The sequence below is a fragment of the Rhincodon typus genome, chromosome 37 (genome assembly GCF_021869965.1).
Source record: "Rhincodon typus isolate 14 chromosome 37, sRhiTyp1.1, whole genome shotgun sequence".
NCBI classification, from domain to species: Eukaryota; Metazoa; Chordata; class Chondrichthyes; order Orectolobiformes; family Rhincodontidae; genus Rhincodon; species Rhincodon typus.
The window spans coordinates 15,574,712-15,594,947 of record NC_063368.1 but is presented as its reverse complement, the minus strand read 5'-3'; the positions used below and the strand labels follow the sequence as shown (position 1 = coordinate 15,594,947).

The window sequence follows — 20,236 nt, the reverse complement described above, 5'->3', positions numbered from 1 at the left end:
GCTTGGCCTGCTGTGTTCATCCAGCTCTACACCTTGTTATCGCAGATTCTCCAGCATCTGCAGTTCCTACTATCTCTGTCAATATAAGCAGTCTGTTTTTGTTTTGGATGGTATCAAGATTTTTGAAACTGTAATTATCCAGGCAAGTGGATAGTATTCATCACACTTCTGACTTCTGCATTTAGGTGATGGACAGGATTTGGGAGTATAGAGATTAGTTACTCTGACCCGCCCCTGTCACATTTCCTTATATGGCTCATTGAGTTTCTAGTCCATGGTAACTGCTAGCGTGGTTTTTGAAAGGAGATTCAGTAATAGTAATCCTGTTGACTAGATTAAGTGAGGAGTTGACAGGCCTCATCATCTCGAGTTTTAAGAGTTAGTAATCCCTCTCCTAATTGCTGCCCAGTTATGGTGGAAGTGTATACTCCTGGACATGGGACAAAGATAAGGCCCAAATAATGAAGCTTATGCCTCTTGTCCAACTCTTGAGAATAGTATAGGGCAAGTTAGCAGAGACTGTCCAGACAATAATAATCGGCTAGGAATTGGTGATTTCAGGAGAATGACAGAAGAGAAGTCATGAAACTTGTTCACAGATGAAGAAAGAAAACTGTTCACTTTTATTCCCTACTCTTATGTGTCCCATTTTATAATCAGCACAACTTAAAATTATCGGTGCAGCAAATTGAGAACTTAGAACATTTACGACACAATTGAGTATTTGGTCTGCGTTCTTCTATTAACACAGCTGAGGACCGAAAAAGAAGAAAAGATGAAAAGAGCCATTATTGAAACCTCTGTACAGCAACAACAGCAGCCGACTAAACCCAGGAAGTAAGGAATCTCTGCACTAAATACAGTCTAATCTTGTGATTACAAAACCCATTGTCACAGCAGTTAATGACTTTCATACATTTCAACAATGCTTATTGATTTTGTAATGCAGAGTTTTGACCAACATTGGGACAGGTGCGGTGTTCATCCCAAATGAGATTTGCCCTGTGAACATGGCAAACTTGGGACAATGAACAGCAAATTTCCCTCAGGCTGCTGAAGGAAGTTTTGACCTTTTCCATTGGTGACTCACCTGTGAATTATGCTTGTTTGCCACTTATTAATTTGTGCTGTGCTGGATGAGAACAATGACTTCACTACAGTTGTAGTGATTGGCTATAAGAGATAGGAGCAAAGTTGAGCTGAATGGCCTATGAGTTTGCTCTGCCATTCAGTGAGATCATGGCTGAACTGCTAATCCTCAACTCCACTTTCTTGACTTTTTTTTGCCCCATGACCCTTGATTCCCTTGCTGCTTTACGTTTATTCAAGGCAGATTTTTAATGACTCAGCCTGAACAGCCCACTGTGGTAAAGAATATCACAAGTTCATTACCTCGAAGAAAATGTTCTGTTCTCTGTCTTAAATAGACAAGATTGTTCAGATTATGCGCTGTGATCCTGGACTCTCCCACAAGGAGAAACCACCTCTTCACACCTACCCTGTCAAGCCTCCTAAGATGTCCTTATTGAAATATAAGATTATTTCTTTTATCTAAACTCCAAGTGCAAGCATAATTACTTGGTTTGCCTCCTTGTAAGGAAATCCTTCCATATCTGGGGTCGACCTAATTAACCATCTCTTGGACTGCCTCCAGTGCCAATTTTTTAAGGGGATCAAAACTCTTCACAGTATTCCACCTGTGGTCCGACTTATGCCTTGATTTAGTAAGGCCTCCCTATTTTTATACTCCAGTCTTTTAATACCGCCAGTGCATCCATTTTCTCTGTAGCTACATCCTTTAATATCGTAGGATGTAATCCATCAGGTCCAGAAAACTATTGGCTATTAGCCCAATCAGTTTCACTAGTAATTTTTTTTTTCCTTTGGTGATAGCTATTGTTTATTTCTCCCCCACCTTTTGCCCCTTGATTTATTTTTTTTTAAGAATGTTAGTATCCTGTATTGTGAAGTCTGTGAAATATTTATTCAACTCTTTTGCCATTTCCAGGTTCAATATTATTATTTTCTCAGCTGCATTCTCAATGGGGCTTCTTCGCTTTGGTTCCTCTCACTTCCTCCTTTTTAATATAGTAGAAGAAGCTCTTACTGTTTTTTTTTAATTTTACATGCTAGTTTACCCTCAAATTTTCATTTTCTCCCTCTTGTGTCTTTGGTCATGTTTTGTTCGCTTTTAAAACTTTCATTCCTTACAGTTTACCACTAATACTTTCTTCTTTTTGGTTTGATACTATGCTTAATTTGCTTTATCCGTGGTTGGTTTATCCCCTCCCTAGAATTCTCCTTCCTCACTGGAATGTATCTTTGCTGTAAGTCATGAATGACTAGAGATGGGTGGGTAGTGTTCTCTCAGGTCAGCTATAATAGTATTGTTTAACTCCTCCAGTGAGTCAGATGGTAAAGGCAGCATGTAACTGATGTAGAAAGATCAGATGACTATTATTCATGAATGCCAAGTTAAACTTGTTGCTTGGTGGCACAGAACTTAAATATTGCTGACAAAAGAGGTGTGTTGTTGAAGTGTGTCATCTTCCACCACTTTTTATATATCCTATATCCTGTAGCTTGCCATGCTCTCTCCATGGCAACAGTTTAATGAGTCAGAGTTGATTTGCCAACCAATCAGCCCGCTTTTCCCTTGTATGACTCGTTGCAATTCTTTGAAATATTGTATTCTTGTATTTGTCCTGATGAGTGCAAAACAAAATACTTTGGCAACATCTCCTTTCAGCAATATGCCAAATTAATTGATCCCTGCAGAGGCAGGATTTGTGGATGGACGGGGTCCTACAGTGTATTTTTCTGCTGCTGAGCCCAAACTACTGATTTCCCCACTTTTTTCTTTGCTGGAAAACGTATATGTGAACTTTGGTTTTAAAAGAGGGATTGAGGGCAAAGAAAAATAGGACATCAAAGCAAAATTTCATACCTTACAAAGGTGATATAATTGTAAAATAAGTTATTGTTCTCATAATTTAAAACCGCCAATATATAAATCAGGCAGTCACTTTGAGATATTTTTAATCAGCCTGTTCAGGCATGTTTTGGCATATATCTGGGGCAAGTGGAACTTGAATCTGGACATTCTGACCCAGACATAGGGACACTACCACTTCACCACAAAAAGAGTCCTTAACAGTCAGTTTATACTGGCCATAAATTCATTCATATTTGCGTTATTGGCATGGACTTGTTTGGTTGTGTGGATTCCTTCTGTGTTGTAATGACTGAGTCATTAACTGGCAACTTTTGATGGTGACGTTATCGTCCTAAGTGCTCAGTTTTATTTTAGATGGAACAATCTGTGATTATTCACTAGTTTTTGCTTGGTTTGAGTGCACTGAATAGAAAAGCAACCACAAGTAAATAACACCTTGTTAATGTTCAATTATCTTTTGTGTACTTAACTCCTCCAAATGGCGTGGGGTTACAGTTCATACTAAGCACTGATGCAGTTTAACTGAAATTAGTTACAGCATGCTGTTTAGTTTTATTCAATTTTGGTCCACAACATACAGCACAATTCTTACTATATACTGCAGTGGTGCAACCAACTTCCAGCAGCCTTTGTGTCGAACAGGGAGAATTGTTTTCTCATGAACCTATCCATTGTAAGAAATGGGGAGCTGAACTAGCAAGCATTGTAGAACAGGAAATCAAAGCAGGTTTTAAAATAAAGACTGGGTGAATTGCTAATGGAAGAGTCAGGTGTAAAGCTTTTAGTTTGAGAATTGCAGTAAGAAAACCTGATGGGAGGCTTTAAAGAGATTGTTGAGCTACTAGTTTAATCAACATGTTACTGCTGAAGGGTATAAATATCTAGAGCAATTGCAGCAGTACATTACACTAGCTTATATTAAAAACTGATTTAAGTTAATTGAACTAATTTCTGTTCATTTCAAAACAAAGTAATGCAACATCAAAGTACAAGACTGTGTTTGCAGGTGGACCTTTTATGGATAGTTTATTATTTGGCAGTGTTACATTGTTCCCAACTTGTGGATTGTGGATTAGTTATGGGTTTGTTTTCCTTTAGAGCAGGGTAGATTTAGTGGAGGGCATGATTAAGATGTGTAAAATTTATGTGGAGCATAGATTGGATAGACAGAAAAGAACTTTTACCCTTGATGGAGTGATCAATGACCAGGCGGCATAGATTTAAGGGGCAGGAGGTTTAGAGGAGAACTTTTTTTTTCCCCAAGAGGGTAGTGATTATCTGGAACTTGCTGCCTACAAGGATGGTAGAGCAGAAACCCTTACAACGTTAGGAAGTATTTAGATGTGCACTTGTAATATCAAGACATACAGGGCTGTGGGCAAAGTACTAGAAAATGAGACTAGAATAGTTAGATAGTTGTTTTTGATCAGCATAGACTTGATAGGCTAAAGTCCCTGTTTTTGTGCTGCAAACGTCTGAGTACAAAGGTTATTGCTTTCGATCCTTTTTCTAATACCACTTCTATTGTACCAGGAGCTCTGTGTGCAGGATGAGCAGCAAAGAGAAGATTTCAGTGCAAGATCTGTCAAAGGAGCGTAAGACCTTGGAAACCTTGCCTTTGGATGAAAGCAAGAAAGAGGAATCCAGCAGTTCGAGTTCAGAAACTGAGGAGGCATCCGAGTCTGATTCAGAATGTGAAACTGGTAATGACAATTTAATTATTTTGGGGGAGAGAAACGGCAAAACATTTCCCTATTTCCTAGCATCTTTCTTAAAAATAAGGATTAAAATGACGTGATTGAGCACATTTCATTTTCAATCTGAGTAAAACCTACTTTGATTATAATCAAGCCATTTTGTACAATTGGAGAAATACATCTGTGTCTCAAATAAATAAGGATGGTAAATAGGCGTTTATCTAATTTAAAGCCATTTAGTATGTGGCACAAACATAAAGGTTTATGGTATTCTTGTTGTAGAAATGACCTGCCACATTGTTTTCAAACTAGGCAGCATTGTTTTGGAGTTTGGGGTTGCCATCTTAGGATAGAGATGAAGAGACACTTTTTTTTTTCCTCAGCTGTGCAACTCTGGAACCCTGCACCTCAGAAGGTGTGGAACCTCGATCATTAAACACTTTTAAAGGTGGGGATAGATGGATTCTTGTTAGGTTAAGGCATAGAAAGGAATATAGAATTTAAAGTGCAAGCAGATCAGCCACAATCTTATTGAATGTTGGAACGGACTCAGTGGGTCGAATGGTCATCTTCTATTCCTATTTATATGCACCAATTGGTCTTTGTTGCTGAACAGAATTTCCTTTCATTTTTGCACAGAAAAGAACAAGAAACCTGTCCTCAGTAACAATACCAATAACTTGAATGGCACTGAAGGTATCCCTCTAGCACCTCCTGTAACCCTCGCACCATCAAATCTGAAGGTAAGAGTGTTGAATGATGACTTTGCTTAGGTGCTGAACTAAGATTCTGTGTTCAGATAAAGAGTAGGGCAACTGATGAGTTGGGGGATATATTTTAGCAGGTCTGGCAGCATCTGTGGAGGAGAAAACAGTTAACGTTTCGGGTCTGGTGACCCACCCTCAGAACTGATAGTGGCTGGGAAAATGTCAGTTTATATGCAGAGGTTGGTGGGGTAGGGAGTAAACGATAGGATAGAGCCCAAAGAGAGAGAGAGACACTTGGACAGACAAAGGAGTTGCTAACGATCAGGCTGGGAGGGTGAGTAGTTGTTAATGGGGACTGTTAGTGACTAACAACAGGGGGTGTGTAGTGGCAGGCTATGTGGTAACAAGGCCTGGTGTGTGAGGTTGGGGGCTGGGACATGGGAGAGTTCAGGCCCTAAAATTATTGAACTCAATATTGAGTCCGGAGGGCTGTAGGGTCCCCAAGCGGAAAATGAGGTGTTGTTCCTCCAGCTTGCGTTGGACTTCACTGGAACACTGTAGCAAGCCGGAGACACAGATGTTGGCCAGGGAGCAAGGTGGCACATTGAAGTGGCAGGCAACAGGTAGTTCAGGGTCCTTTTTGCGAGCAGAACGTCCCTGCAGAAGGAGGACCAGGGAGGGGAAGGGAATGTGTGTCTGGTGTTGGCATCTTGCTGGAGGTGGTGGAAATGGCATCTGATGATCTTCTGGATGTGGATTCTGGTGGGATGGTAGGTGAGGATAAGGGGAACCCTATCGCTGTTGTGTGAGGGAAGAGAAGGGGTGAGGGCAGAAGTGCGGGAGATGGGTCGGACCCAATTGAGGGCAAGAATGTTAGAGACTGCACTAGTGAAAGCATGAGTTGGGATTCTGGCAACAGATGCACTGATGGATGGGATTGTGAAGGTGGGAGTAGGTGATGTTTATGGTAGTGTACTTAAGCTGACCTTGGAGTCGAATTGGACATCCAAGGCCACAATCAACTACCTCAGCCTGAGATGGTAATTAGGAAGCAATTGCTACAGAGGGAGCAATGCTTGTGGGTAAGTGTCAAAGATGGTAGCTTTGGTCAGTCCATAGGCCAACAACACAAGTTGGTGAGGCAGAGCTGGCGGGTTTAAGTATACATGTGAAACCTGTGAAGAAAAAGAATCAGGATTATCTTTGCATTGAAGAACGACCTGGAGTGGTGGGTGTTTTTTTTGACAGGGCCCAACAGTGTTTGGCATGGTGTGCTAGATTTGGCAATTAATTGCTAAACCATTTGTACCCCGTTTAAAGGAGAGCTACCTGGGATTGAACAGGGTGGAAGAAAGTAACAATTTTACTGGAGAGACATGGATGTCTAAAGCCTAGACAAGGGATGATGTTAGAGCTGCAAAGGTTGGGGTATGGCAGATCCTATGTAGTACTAACAGAATACAATGTGAAACTAGATTTAATAACTGAACCAAACGTGAAATACATTAACAAATAAGTCACAGATCATTGTTTGCAGTGAGGGCAAAATAACCAGAGTAGCATGTGTTTTAAGAGGCAGCAGAAAGCTGAATGAATGATTGTGGGCAGGCTTGGACATTTAACCATGTATCTATTTCTTGTGTCTCCTGTGCAAAGAGGGTAGGATGCATTAATGAAGACACCTTGAGCACTAAGTGCTGTTGAAACTTCTGCATGCAGGCAGGAAAGTTAATTTGAAAATACCGGATGTAAGGAGCAGGAAATACTGCAGGAAGTGTCGGTGTTTATTTGGCAGCTTGGAACGTCAAATAAACCCCATTAGCATCACAATTGTGTGCAGTTGATAAAGGATGAAGTATTAGTGGAAATGAGCAAGATAAAGCACTTCAATGTTTTTTGCAACCTCAGGTAGTGGGTGTATGCTGCCTGGCATGTAGCATGTGACTGACCTGAATGTGAAAAGCTTTGCAGACTAAAGCTATTTTGGTTATTTATAGCTGTGCAATTTTGTGTTTTGCCACTGTTAACACTCTGAATCAGAACAGGGTTGCATTTGCAGTACATTGCTCAATTTTCGGTTATGACCTTGTGCTGCACTGTTTGCTTGTTAACATAGAGGAGTCACATTCACTTGTTTTACATTGAATTGCTAATGGAAGATGGTGGAGGGGCTAGTATTTGGTTGCAGCTGTGGGATCCCAGTTTGTGGCCTCCTGCCTCATTTGATTTTTAACCCAACCTGCCATGTTATTTGGTATTGAGTGATGCAAAGCACAATTTCTCTTCTTTTTGGGAACTTTCTTTTCAGTTGCACACACTCCTTTCCATCAGGTAATGCAGTCAATTGGTAACCTTGATTTCTGTACTTGTGCTGCTGTAATGGGCATTTGAACTTCTAAACAGAGAGTTAGAATTCATTATTGTCTTCAGTAACTATCCACCATCCACTAATCCTAAAGCCGCAACAAATAATGAAAACATTAATCTCCTAGATAGTGCAACTGTTAAATTGGGACAAGATAACAGGTAGATGCTAGCAACAGAACCTTTTTCCAAAATAACTGATGCTTGCTTCGACATAAACAACAGTCACTCTAAATACAGCTTCCAGATTGGAGAAGCCACAGCTAATGCATTTCCATAGTATATTCTTAAAGCTAGAATATTCAAACTGCATCACATCTCGTTCTCAGATTTAAATTTGACAATTGACATAGTGCCATGAACACAGTCATCCACTGCATTTTTCCCATATGGCTTCCAGACAAGTCCTGATTGCTTGCTTTCATTTGTTGTTGGCACGGTGGCTCAGTGGTTAGCACTGCTGCCTCACAGTGCCAGGGACCTGGGTTTCATCCCACCCTCGGGTGGAGTTTGTACGTTTTTTCTTATGTCTGCTTGGGTTTCCTCTGGGTTCTCTGGTTTCTTCGCACAGTCCAAAAATGTGCAGATTAGGTTGCTTGGAGACAATAAGGACTGCAGGTGTCAGTGTCTATAGGTGTGAGGCTAGAAAAGCACAGCAAGTCAGACAGCATCAGAGGAGCAGGAAATTCAGTGTAGCTATTCCAGCCTCACCTGTAGACTGCAGATTAGGTGGATTGGCCGTGCTAAATTGCCCAAAGTATCCAGGGATGTGTAGGCTAGGTGGATTACCATGGGAAATGCGGGGTTACAGGAATAGGGTGGGGGGTGGGTCTGGTGAAATGCAGTTCAGATGGTCGATGGGGACTTGATGGGACAACTGGCCTGGTCCCACACTGTGTGGGCTTTCTATGATTCTGTGAACATCTGCAATATTTCTTCAAATTCTTTTGCAAGTATTTTGTTACTTCAGTGATTACAAACTTCTGTAGTTTCTACTTAGCTGAGTATTTGTTTCTTTTTAAGGGGCTTGAAACTGTTCCTTCTCCTTTTGCAGCCTCTGTCTCCCTGTTCTGTCGCCTCCTCCACTCCCCACCCTTTGTCCCTTTGCAGCATAACCCCCAACCCCCTTCCCCACAGTTCTCCAGCGCATCCCCCGTCCCCGTGATCTAACTCTACCCCCAACCCCAGGCTGACTTGCTGTATCTCCCTGCCGCCTCCATCTCTATTTCACTAGCCCCCTTATGCCTCTTGGTGCAGCTTAGAGTGGAAGAAAAAGTCCATGGCAGTACTGGTTTGGTAAAGCTAGCCAGCTGCCTGTGAAATGCTGGAGCTGTGTCTGCGAGGTAGGTGCTGAAATTCAACTTCCCAACAAATCCGGGGGAGTATAAACCCAGGAAAGGCAAGCTTACTACTGGAATGAGCAGTTGAGGCCATATCTGGGGTGATTTATGAGAGGATCCCAAAAGGTCATCAAAAGAGAAGAATTCGAATACCTTGTAAAGTTTTAATGAGATTCTGACCCATGGCACCACAACATCCAGGGTAGCTGAGAAATTCCTGGATCCAACTTGATTTGTGATTTGATGTGATCTCTAGGGTGTTTGACTGTATTTTGTCTGTGCATATTTACCGCCAATTAATTCTGTTAGAGTATGAGTTCTTTTTATTTATATATCTCTTCTAACCTTGTATAGAAGAGGTTATTGTATGTTCAAACAATGGCATTTTGTAGTTGTAGTCTCTTAGTAAGTACATGTGATCTCACTGGCTACTTTTTCAAACAAAACGTTACTGGACTCTAGCTATTTAATAGCAGATTTTGTGGTCTAGTCTGGGATAGTAACAGTTGTTTCATTTTTAACAGTAGTCGAATCTCTGGAAGCCCACATTCAATGCCAAAGTAATAGCTTTATGAATAATACTTGGATTTTCAATATTTGTTGCTCTGGCTTCCTTCAAAACAAAGACAATTTAGTTCATTTACAATGAAACAGCTGGACAATAAAAAAAAAACCACCACTGCCTTCTTGAGTGTGTAGTGATTGGTAATAACTACATCCTTGCTTACATCCTCCAGAAAAAGGGAAAAATAGCCATTAGTACTTAAAGTATTCCTGATTTTGAGCAGCAGCATGCATAGGGTTACATCAGCTCAAACGAGTAACTTGTGAATGTAGACTCCTAGACATTTGCAGCACAGAAGAATGCTGCTGTTTTTTGCCTATTGTACCTACATCGGTTAACAAAGATCTGTCTACACTGATCCATTTTTCAAATTTTTGGTCTGCAACTTTGGCTATGTGAATATCTAAACTCTGCTTAAGTGTTACAAGAGTTTGACTCGAACACCCTTTCAGGCAGTGGGTTCTAAGCCTCCACACGCCTCTGAGAAAACATTTCTCCTTTATTCCCTACAAAGGGAAAAAGTGCCTTCCTATCCAATGTTCCCTTATAATCTTATACACCTCCTATCAAAACACCCCTCAACCTTTGCTGCTCCAAGGAAAGCAACAACCCCAGTCTATACCCTCTAGGCAGCTTTCTGGTAAATCTTCTCTACACCCTCCTCTAGTGCATTCACATCCTTCCTATAATGTGATGGCCAGGACTCCACATGGATATATGCTACAAATTGTAAGCAAAGATCACACTGGATTTCTGGTTGGGAAATTAGCCCTCCACTCCCTGAACTGTGATAAATTGACCTAAAAGCAGCTCTTAAAAACATGATACCAAAATAAATGTTGTCAGTATCTGAGTCCTGATTACTCGACATAAACAAAAGTAGGAGTAGACCTTTTTTGAGGTCTACGTGACCTTGAGCTTGCTCTGTCATTCATAATATTGTGGCTGGATCTTTACCTTTAATGCATTTTTCCTCCTTTTTATCCCCAATGTTTACCCTTATCGTTCACAAAAATCTGTCACTCATGAATATGATTTGAGCATCCACACCAGGGTGGAGAATTGACAACTTCTGCTTTCTCCTCAACTCGATTCTTAGCCTGAGACTGATCCCTGACTATTCAGCCAGGGTAAAAGGCATTTAATGAGGGAGAATTTAATCCTGTGCATGTCCCATATCCTTTCTCTGTTTGTTTGTTTGTTTTTTAATTATTTGCAGCCATCCAACTTCCAATCAAATATCCAAATCAGTGCAAGCAGAAATGTCTATCAAAGGTATAATTGCATTTTAATTGATCTTTCCTACTTTGTCTGCAGGACGCAGACTTGTCTACGAAGCCAAGTGTCAAGCAAGAAGCCCCTCCTGCAGCTTGGCGTACTGGACTTCGAAAAACTGGCAGCTATGTTACATTACCTGATGCGCAACACTCTCCTGAGAAGATCCCACTGGGCGGCGTCAAGCGCTCTGCTTCTTCCCCGCGATTAGGTTCAGATGGAAAGGTCAGTGGAGTTCATTATTTGGCTTGCTGTTTTGAAATGTAGGCTGTCCATTTGCGTGAACGTGTTGCACTTTCTGTTGTGCTTTACCCAGGTGTCTGGGTAGTTATCAATTCACAACTATTCAATTCACAAACAGTAATTACAAACTTTAATGTTGTTTTGAAATATTAATGTGACACGGCTGTTTTGCCTGCACCCTCAACTTATTTTCTGCATAACTGTACCCAATTGTGGAGTCACCTATTTGATTTCCTTAATTAGTTTGAGGTGAAACAATGCAGTGCAGTCAGGATATATATTAATTCATTTTTTTTGAAGTATCTTAAAACATAAGGAATTTAAAGTGCTATAATAGGAAGCGAATTGTTCAAAGTACAGAATTCTCAGTGTCAAACCTTATAGCAAATTTAGATGCTTCAATGCAATCACCTCTTATTGATTCAAACTCTAGCAAATAGAAGCCTAGTCTACTCTAACACTCCCTGGGACAATCCCTTTATTCTAGGAAATAGTTTGATGAACCTTTATAACACTCTGTCCAAAGTAAATAATTCCTTCTTTGGACAGGGAGACCAAATCTATACACAGTATTCTAGATGTGCTCTCACCAAGGCCCTACTGAGTTGCACCAAAACTGCGTTACTCCTTTTGCGATCTAGTAATTTATTAATAAAGGTTAACATACAATATGCTTTCTTGGTTGTTTACTATATCTGCATGTTAAATTTTCTGTGATTTGTTTGTGAATCACAGGTTCCTGTGAATTCCAAAATTTCCCAATGTCACACCATGTGAAGTGAAATGTCTGCATTCTGTTTCTCCTACCAAAATGATTAACTTCACTTTACTGCACATTGTCACCCACTCATTTAAATTATTATAAACCCTTCTGAAAGTATTGAGGATGATAGCAACATAACTGTGAAGTTATATCTATCAAGAAAGACTGTATAGGCTAAAACTATACAGTCTTCAGGGTGACATTGAATAGTGGCCTTTAAAGTTATCAAAGAGGAATCACATGGGAAGAACAAACACATAGATCATGAATATAATACAGTCCCTTAAACAAAATCTAGAATTCAAACGAAACATCTTTACTTGTAGAAGTGAGAAGATGGAGCTTGCTTGGAATAGTTGAGACAAACATTTTTAAGATCAATTGAAGGTGAAGCTAGATAAGCATATGATGGAGAAAGGGATAAAGGGTTAGAAGATCGGAGGTGTTTGTGTGTGGAACCTAGATGCCAGCATGCACTAGTTAGGCTGAAAGACTTATTTTTGTGCAACTGTTCTTCCCTGATGCATTTTGGTAACAGTGTGCACACCTTCCTTCTAGTGCTTTCAATTAAATGAAACTGCTTGACCTTTTCTTCAGAAACTCCTGTTCAAACTATTTTGATCTACCTGAGAGTGCAGGACTCTGAAGGCTGTGCTACTAAACAGAATGACTTTGACTTTAAGTGTAGTATATTCAACAGGCAGTGGCAGTTCCCTCATAACAAAACCATCTTCAAGTGCATTTTCTCACTGGCTTGTGAGACTGGGATGTGTATGGTTTCTCTAGCCAGCACAAACATTTTAACAGTACCGCAACCACTTGACAAGACAGACTGGGTTTAATATCTTTTTGAAAGGCAGAATCTCTGATGGTGTAGTACTGAGGGAGAGCTGCACTGGGGTGTCAACAGAGATTGTTACAACTCCAGTCAGTGAACCCAAAACCATCTGACCCAGTGTATACTGGAAGAACAATGGGAGAGATGTAGAAAAGACAACCATTTGTGAGCCAGAGGGAAAGAATATCCACATCAGCTGGGCTTGGTACATGGTATTGAGAGAATAAAGATGCTGATTTTTAAAAAGTAGAAACCTGAACATGTGAAAAGCTGCTCGTTTATAGTAAGAATCAGAATATTTGCAGGTATTATTTTACTTCAGAAGAAACTGAGTCACTGCCTTTCTTTCACCATTGTAGTTGAGTGTTGCATAGTAATTATTGTAATCAGATTGTGGTGATCTGGGGTATTGGTAATCTTGTTAAAAAGAGGATGTGGTTTTGGGGAACAGGTGGGCATGAGCAGCAGTTGGAATATTGCTACCAGTGGAGCACTGAGAAAGAGGAAACATCAACCATCAAAAGAGAGCTTGGCAAATGTAAAGAAGTCTACTCTTGCAAGTTGCTTAAATGAAAAAAGAGTATTAAAAGTTAAAGTTCTGAACAAAACCTAGGTTATCTGTAGTTAACTGCAGACAAACTAACTTGCTTGAAATTTAACAGAGTTTGAGGTGTTTTGTCCATTACAATTGGCTTGATCACCAATCTAAATGCTACTTTTTGAGTTCTGGGGCCTTGTCCCCAAATTAGCTTTCTGAAGCCAATAAACCAAATAAGGAATAAAGATGTTGCTCCCAACTTCAAGGAATGTTTAGAAAGTGGAACTTGAGCCTCCTGAAATTTTATTCCTACACCTCCGCTTCCATACTTTCAGATTCCTTGGTCTTGAGTCCTGGAATTCCCCACACAAGCTCCTCTGCCTCTCCACCTGTCTTCTTTAAAATCCTCCTTGGAACCTACTTCTTTGACTAAACATTTGGACCTTTTTTGTCCTGGTATCTCCTATGATTCAGGATCAAAATTTTTATTTGTAATGGCCATCTTAAGGGCCTGGGTCATTTGTGCTGTTAAAGATGCTTTGTGATTGGTATCTTCAACAATGGTTCCTCTGACATTGCTTGTATCTGGATTTCTGCTACGATTCCGTACTGTTAATCTCGTTCCGTCATTTCAACGTCACTGCTCTACCGCTCCATCTAAGGAAATGCCACCAGTGACCCACACAGGTTGTCGTGACTTGCTTCTGGATCCTTTGGAATTTCCATTTCTTGTTGTAACCTGTTGTAAGTTGGGAAGGAACCAGTCATTTTTACAGAGATTGTTTTGGAGGAAGTCTGTGTGACTACTGAAATGCAACATTCTTTTCTTCACCCAATTTTGCAGGACAAAGGAATACACGAGACCCGGCTGGCCAGGGTGCCACCCACTCCAATTGGAAGGATGCTCAGTGTGCCTGAGACTTCGGCTGAGCATGCAGTAAGGTTAGAATTGGGCAAATAATCCTTACGTTGGATCAGTTACCTGGAGTAAAGATCCTCCTTTGTGCTTCTAGAGCATGCACAAATGAAAGGTCACCACATTGGTCTAAAACAAATTTTAATTAATTTAAAATTGGCAAAAGAAATGAGTGATAGTAGTAGTAGTAGTAGTACTTTTTTGTTTCGCGTCGCAATTGGTTAAGATCTGGAATCCAGTGCCTGAACGTATGGTGGAGGTGGGTTCAATTGAGGCCATCTGCAGGTAATTATTCTTCAAATAAATGTCTGTGCAGAGGTAAAGGGAGAAGATGGGATGGTAATAGCATAAAGTGAATTGCTCGTGCAGAGAGCCAGTGGGAATATGATAAACCAAATAACCATCTTCTTCACTGTAACACTGTGATTCAGTGAATCCTTTTGTCCAGTCCTTATCAAATACTGGAGAAGAAGTGACCTAGTGATAATGTCACTGGGCTAGTAATCCAAAGGATCAGGCTAATGTCCTAGTGATGTATTTGAATCCTGTCATAGCAAATGGTGAAGTTTGAATTTAACAAGAATTTGGAAATGGAAAGCTGGCCTAGTGGTCACAGGGTGACCATTTGTTGATTGTAGTTAAAAATCATCTGGTTCACTAATTCCTTTTTGGGGAAGAAAATCTGCTGTCTTTGACTGTTCTGGCCTATATCTGACTCTGGACCAATAGCAATATGATTGACTCTTAACTGCCCTCTGCCCAATTAGGGAGGGGCAATAAATGCTGGCCTAGCCAGTGACACCAACATCCCATAAATTAATAAAATAATTCTCATGCCAAAATGGGATTCTAATCCATCTTCAGAGTATTTATCCTGCATCTCTGGATTAGTAATCCAATGACATTACCACAATGCCCATCTTCCCATTGTAATAGTGTGTACAATTCTGGATACCAAACTGTAGGAAGGATGTGAATGCATTGCAGACAGTGCAGAAGAGGTCTTAGACAATGGTTTCGGAGATGAGCCTTCTTCGATTATGAGGAAGGATTGGAGGAGTTTGGACTGTCCCTTGGAGAGAAGAAAGCTAACAGGAGGTTTGATAAAAGTTTCCAAAGTCATGAGAGGGTGTGGACATAGTGAATGGGGAAACTATTCCCATGCAGTGGATCAAGGTCCAGGGTTTGAAAGTGTTCTCCATGAGGAGCAAATGCAAGGTGAGAATTTTTTTCCCATACTGAGCAGTTAGGATCTGGAATGCACTGCCTGAAAGTGTTATGGAGGCACAATTGAAGCATTCAAGAAGGTATTAGATGATTAATGAAACAGAAACAACGTGCAGGTTATGGGGAATAAACAGTAGATTGGCCCTCAGTTGAAATGCTCGGAGAACTGATGCAGACTGTAGGCTAAATAGCTGTCTCCTGCACCTTAACAATTCTGTATAATTCTGTGAATTATGTTTGAACAACAGTCGTGTTTCCCTGTAAGTCACAATTAATAAAAAGCAAATTTCAGTTGCTTCCAAGATGAATTGGAATATTTTTTTGTGAGGATCTTTCCATTTTTGATCTGAAAGGGAAATGGTGTCAAACCTCTTGAAATAATTCTCTCATTTTTAGTTTTAACATACAGAACTTAATTTTTTAATGCCAGCTATTCCCTCTAACATAAGATTATGGAAATTGAGTACACTTGCACCAATTCACTACAATCTTTAGCAATCACAGCAATGAATGAATCAGTGTGTGCATACATTGTAAATTACATTAGTGGTCCTGCACCATTGCACTCTTAAGCAAATGGAGTTTAGTTGAGCAAATTTTTCTCTGTCTTGCATGTAGACTGGCAGGTTTCTTTTAAACTGAATTTAGCTTCACAACTAACCATGTATAATGTGATTTATTGAGTTGAATCCTGTATCGTTTACACTGCCATGTCCATGTGTCTCACTCAGTAAGTTAGAGAAGGCTATGAGGAAAATATATTGCAATGTTACGGTGAAGCTGAGAGTAACTGGTTTTTCCGTAAGGCTACAATGTATAATTAGTATCTACGTGCATCCTGAGAAAGAAAAGGGAAATAGGCAGCAGGGGCTATACAACATGTCTTTTGTTTATAACTGAAAGTTGTAAAGATCTGTTTTGTACCCGCTTTTATTTATTTATTTCTAACTGAATTATTTCATTGTCTATTTCAAGCTCTACCTACCAGCAGGGTAGAGATCCCAGCTCCCAGGTGCCAAAAGACGTTCCAGGCATGTTGACAGGCACCACTGATTTTAAAGAGAGGCGTCGGTAAGTTAGCTTTTGACATTTGGATTAGCAGAGGCAAAAACAAAGTAGATCAATGATGGAACAAAACCCAGGATATAAACAGTGGAAGAGAGGACATTTCTTTTGGAGCTGAGGTTTGTGTAACGTGTCCCACTTTTTGCCAGATACAAAGCAGGCAAAATCAAAGTTTTGTGATTAAGTGATGTAAAGAACAAATACAATTGTGGTTCAAGGCGAAAACATGTTAATTAGGGCATACAAATGTTTTATTCCAAGCAGGTGTAAAGTCAGTTTTCACAGTGCAGAAAGAGGCTCTTTGGCCCATCATGTTTATGCCAATCATTGAGCACTTATCTGCTCTCGTGCCATTTTCCAGCACCTGGCCTATAGCCTTGTATGCTATGGCATTTCAAGTGTTCGTCTAAATAGTTCTTAAATGTTATGCTAGTTTCTGCCTCTACCAGCCTTTTAGACAAGTAGACAGCATCCTACCTCTTGCCTTAAGGAAAAGTTTCATGCTATCTACTTCATCTATGCCCTTCATTACTGTGTATTTCTCAAACCGGTTTCCCTCCGCCTTCTCTGCTTTAAGACAAATAACCCCAGCCTATCTAGACTGTCTTAGCTAAAGCACTCCAGCTCAGGCAACATTCTGTGAATCTCCTGTGAACTGTTTCAGGGCAGTTGCATTCTCCCTATAGCATAGGGGCCAGAATTCCACACAGTACTTCAACTGTGGCATTGCTAACATTATATATGTCTCCGTCATAACCTCCCTGTTTTTGTATTCAGTACCTTGAGTAATAAAGGCAAGTATCAATATGTTTTCCAAACGGTCTTATCCACCTGTCCTTGAAGGATCTGTAGGCAGAGATCTTTGATCCTCTGCACTTCCTAGAATCCAAGGAAGATGCTGAGGGGTGATTCAGTTGAGATGCGCATAATAGTGAGGGGCTTCTATGGAGGTCTTCCCTGTTATTCCATCCCATTTTAGAGAGGTCAGTTACTAAGGGGCATAGATTTAAGCTGATTTTTAAAGGATTAAAGGGGATAAAAGGAAAAGCTGTTTTCCCAGGTGGTGGGGTCTGGATTTCATTGCCTGGTTTGGTGGTGGAGGCAGAAATCCTCAGCTCACTTAAAAGGATCTTTCGATCTACACCTGGAGTGCTATGATCCAGGTGGTGGAAAGTGGGATTAGATTGACAGCTAGTTTATTAAGATGGCTCCAACATGATGGGCTGAATGGCTTCTTTCTGTGCTGTAACTATTCTGTGGTTCTAATGGAGTTTATGCACTCCAAGCAGTGGACTTAGTATTACAAAGACCATGACTCTGGATAAACTCCATTCAACCATGGAACAACCTCTGCAGAACTGGCATGACAAAATGCTTCATGAAATGTATCACAGCCAGTAATAGCTACAAATTCAGGTACACCTGCACCCTAAATCATCGATGATTCCATGATTGACCATTTTAAAATGTGAATTAATTAGCCTGTCCTGAGAAGCTGGAGGATCATGTTATTACTAGCCTTTCTGTGTACAAGCCATCTGTAATGAAGGTGTGTTTCTATACTGCTGGCAGTTTAATATGTTGTCCAATTTCCCAGAATTAGAAGGGTCCATGTCAGAGCAAGTATGCCAGGTATGCAACCCTGCTGTCTGACTGATAAGTGTGGGGTTCTTTTACTATATTTGGCCATTTTCTAAGTATAGCAAATCATTTTAAATCTGCTTCCCATTTCTGCAGGTTATATCTTACCCCAGTGCGTGATGAGGAATCAGAATCCCAAAGAAAGGCACGGTCACGGCATGCACGACAGTCCAGACGATCGACGCAGGTCAGTGTTAACATGTGTAACCAAAGCTAAAACTACCTGCTTTAATGTGACTTGAAGTGTGACTTTGTTTTACTTTTGCAGTTGTTAATTGCCATATTTAGCACAAATGTAGTGACATCTGCCAATAGCTACCTTTTTTGGACTGCTTATCTAAAGTCAATGCCTTTGTTCCAAAACCAATTCTTGTCTGAATGCAGGATTAATTATTGGATAGTTTCTTTTCAAAGAAAAGAAAATAGCAGTTGGAAATCTGAAATCAATACAGGGACCACACAGTAGGTCAGGCAGCATCTGGAAAACTGTTGTTTTTGGTACAGGTCTATTCCAGACAAATTAATGACATATTGAGGGAAGTGATTATAGACTATTCCATGTGCATTTGCAGTCTTGCCATTTATTTGTTCCAATTTGAGTTTCAAGTCATAGTCATACAACACAGAAACAGACCCTTCAGTCCAACCAGTCCATGCCGACCATAATCTCAACCTACATTAGTCTCACCTGCCTGTGCTTGGCTCATAACCCTCCAAACATTTCTTATTCATGTGCTATTTTGAATGTAACCGTGTACCGGCATCCACTACTTCCTCTGGGAATTTTTATATCGACAAAGATTGCCCCTGTGTCTCAATCTTTCTCCTTTCGCCTTTAAAAATACGCCCTCTAGTCTTGAAATTACCCACCCCAATGAAATGACACCTACCATTTATAAACATCCTACGCTCCATGATAGAAGTCCCAGCCTATCCACCCTCTCCTTTATAAATCAAACCCTCCATTCCTGGTAAATCTCATTTAAACCCTCTCCAGCTTGATAATACCCTTCCTATAACAGGGCAACCAGAACTGGACACAGTACTCCAGAAGAGGCCTCATCAATGTCTTATGCAAGCTCAACATGACTTCCCAACTCTTCTACTCAAATAGAATGAGCAATGAAGGCAAGCATGCTAAACACAAACAACAAAGAATTATGTACATGAACTCCTGGTGTCTCTGTTCTACAACACTGCCCAAGGCCCTACTTTTAATTGCATAAGTCCTACCCTTGTATGTTTTACCAAAATACAATACCTTGCATGTATGCAAATTAAACTCCATTTGCCAGTCTTCAGTCCATTGATCCAATTGATCAAGATCTGTTTGTAATCTTAGATAACCTTCTTCACTATACCTTATACCACCAATTTTGGTGTCCTCTGCAAACTTGCTAACTATGCCTTCTGTGTTTTCATCTAAATCATTTATCTGAATGACAAACAAAAGTGGACTTGGTACCAACTGTGCTGTGATTGAGTTCCCCAATAATTGACACTGTAAGTACTCTTTGTCAATGTTAATGTTTTATTTGATATCTGTGGAGTTTACTTGGAACCTATGGTTTGTTCCCTACCCTGAATGTACTACAGCAAAGAAGTGGTTTTGTTTCTTTTTTTTTTTTTAATTGTACTTGCATTTGTTCATAGGGTGTAACACTCACAGATCTAAAAGAGGCAGAAAAGACCTTGGGAGGTGCCACAGAGAAAAAAACCCAGGATCAGCTGGAGAAGAGAGAGGAGGAAGAGAGTGACAGAAAAGGAAGAAGTTTAGTTGCTGAGGACAAGGTGAGAGTGTACAGAGTTTTGGAGAGAATAATTTTTGAATTGCCAGTACGTTAGGTATTATCATGGAGAGCATCCCATTGCTGTATTAAAGTGGATTGATGCTTCTCTTCATTCCACTGTTCATGTGAGTTGTTGCCAGCAGCCTTACCTTCAATGTATCCCTTACCTCTCTAATTATCTTCTTACCTGCATCTACTCCCCTTTTTTATAATGTACGTAGTCGGGCCTGCCTACCATATTTTTCTCACGAGGGTTCAGGAGTTGGCCAGGACTGAAGCTGAGGTGAAAGTGTTTGAGATGGTTGTGCCTC

General features: G+C 40.4%; 1 protein-coding gene across 1 annotated transcript in view; it reads left to right on the top strand.

The window, feature by feature from the left end:
• The window catches only part of LOC109913115 (protein phosphatase 1 regulatory subunit 12C), a 64,476-nt gene that overhangs the window by 22,466 nt on the left and 21,774 nt on the right, over positions 1 to 20,236 (top strand). Inside the window, exons 7-14 of the mRNA XM_020512592.2 lie at positions 752 to 837; positions 4,490 to 4,659; positions 5,293 to 5,396; positions 10,947 to 11,129; positions 14,131 to 14,228; positions 16,405 to 16,500; positions 18,232 to 18,322; positions 19,789 to 19,926. Of these exons, the coding sequence (XP_020368181.1) occupies positions 752 to 837; positions 4,490 to 4,659; positions 5,293 to 5,396; positions 10,947 to 11,129; positions 14,131 to 14,228; positions 16,405 to 16,500; positions 18,232 to 18,322; positions 19,789 to 19,926 (966 nt within the window). The remainder of the gene's footprint in view (positions 1 to 751; positions 838 to 4,489; positions 4,660 to 5,292; positions 5,397 to 10,946; positions 11,130 to 14,130; positions 14,229 to 16,404; positions 16,501 to 18,231; positions 18,323 to 19,788; positions 19,927 to 20,236) is intronic.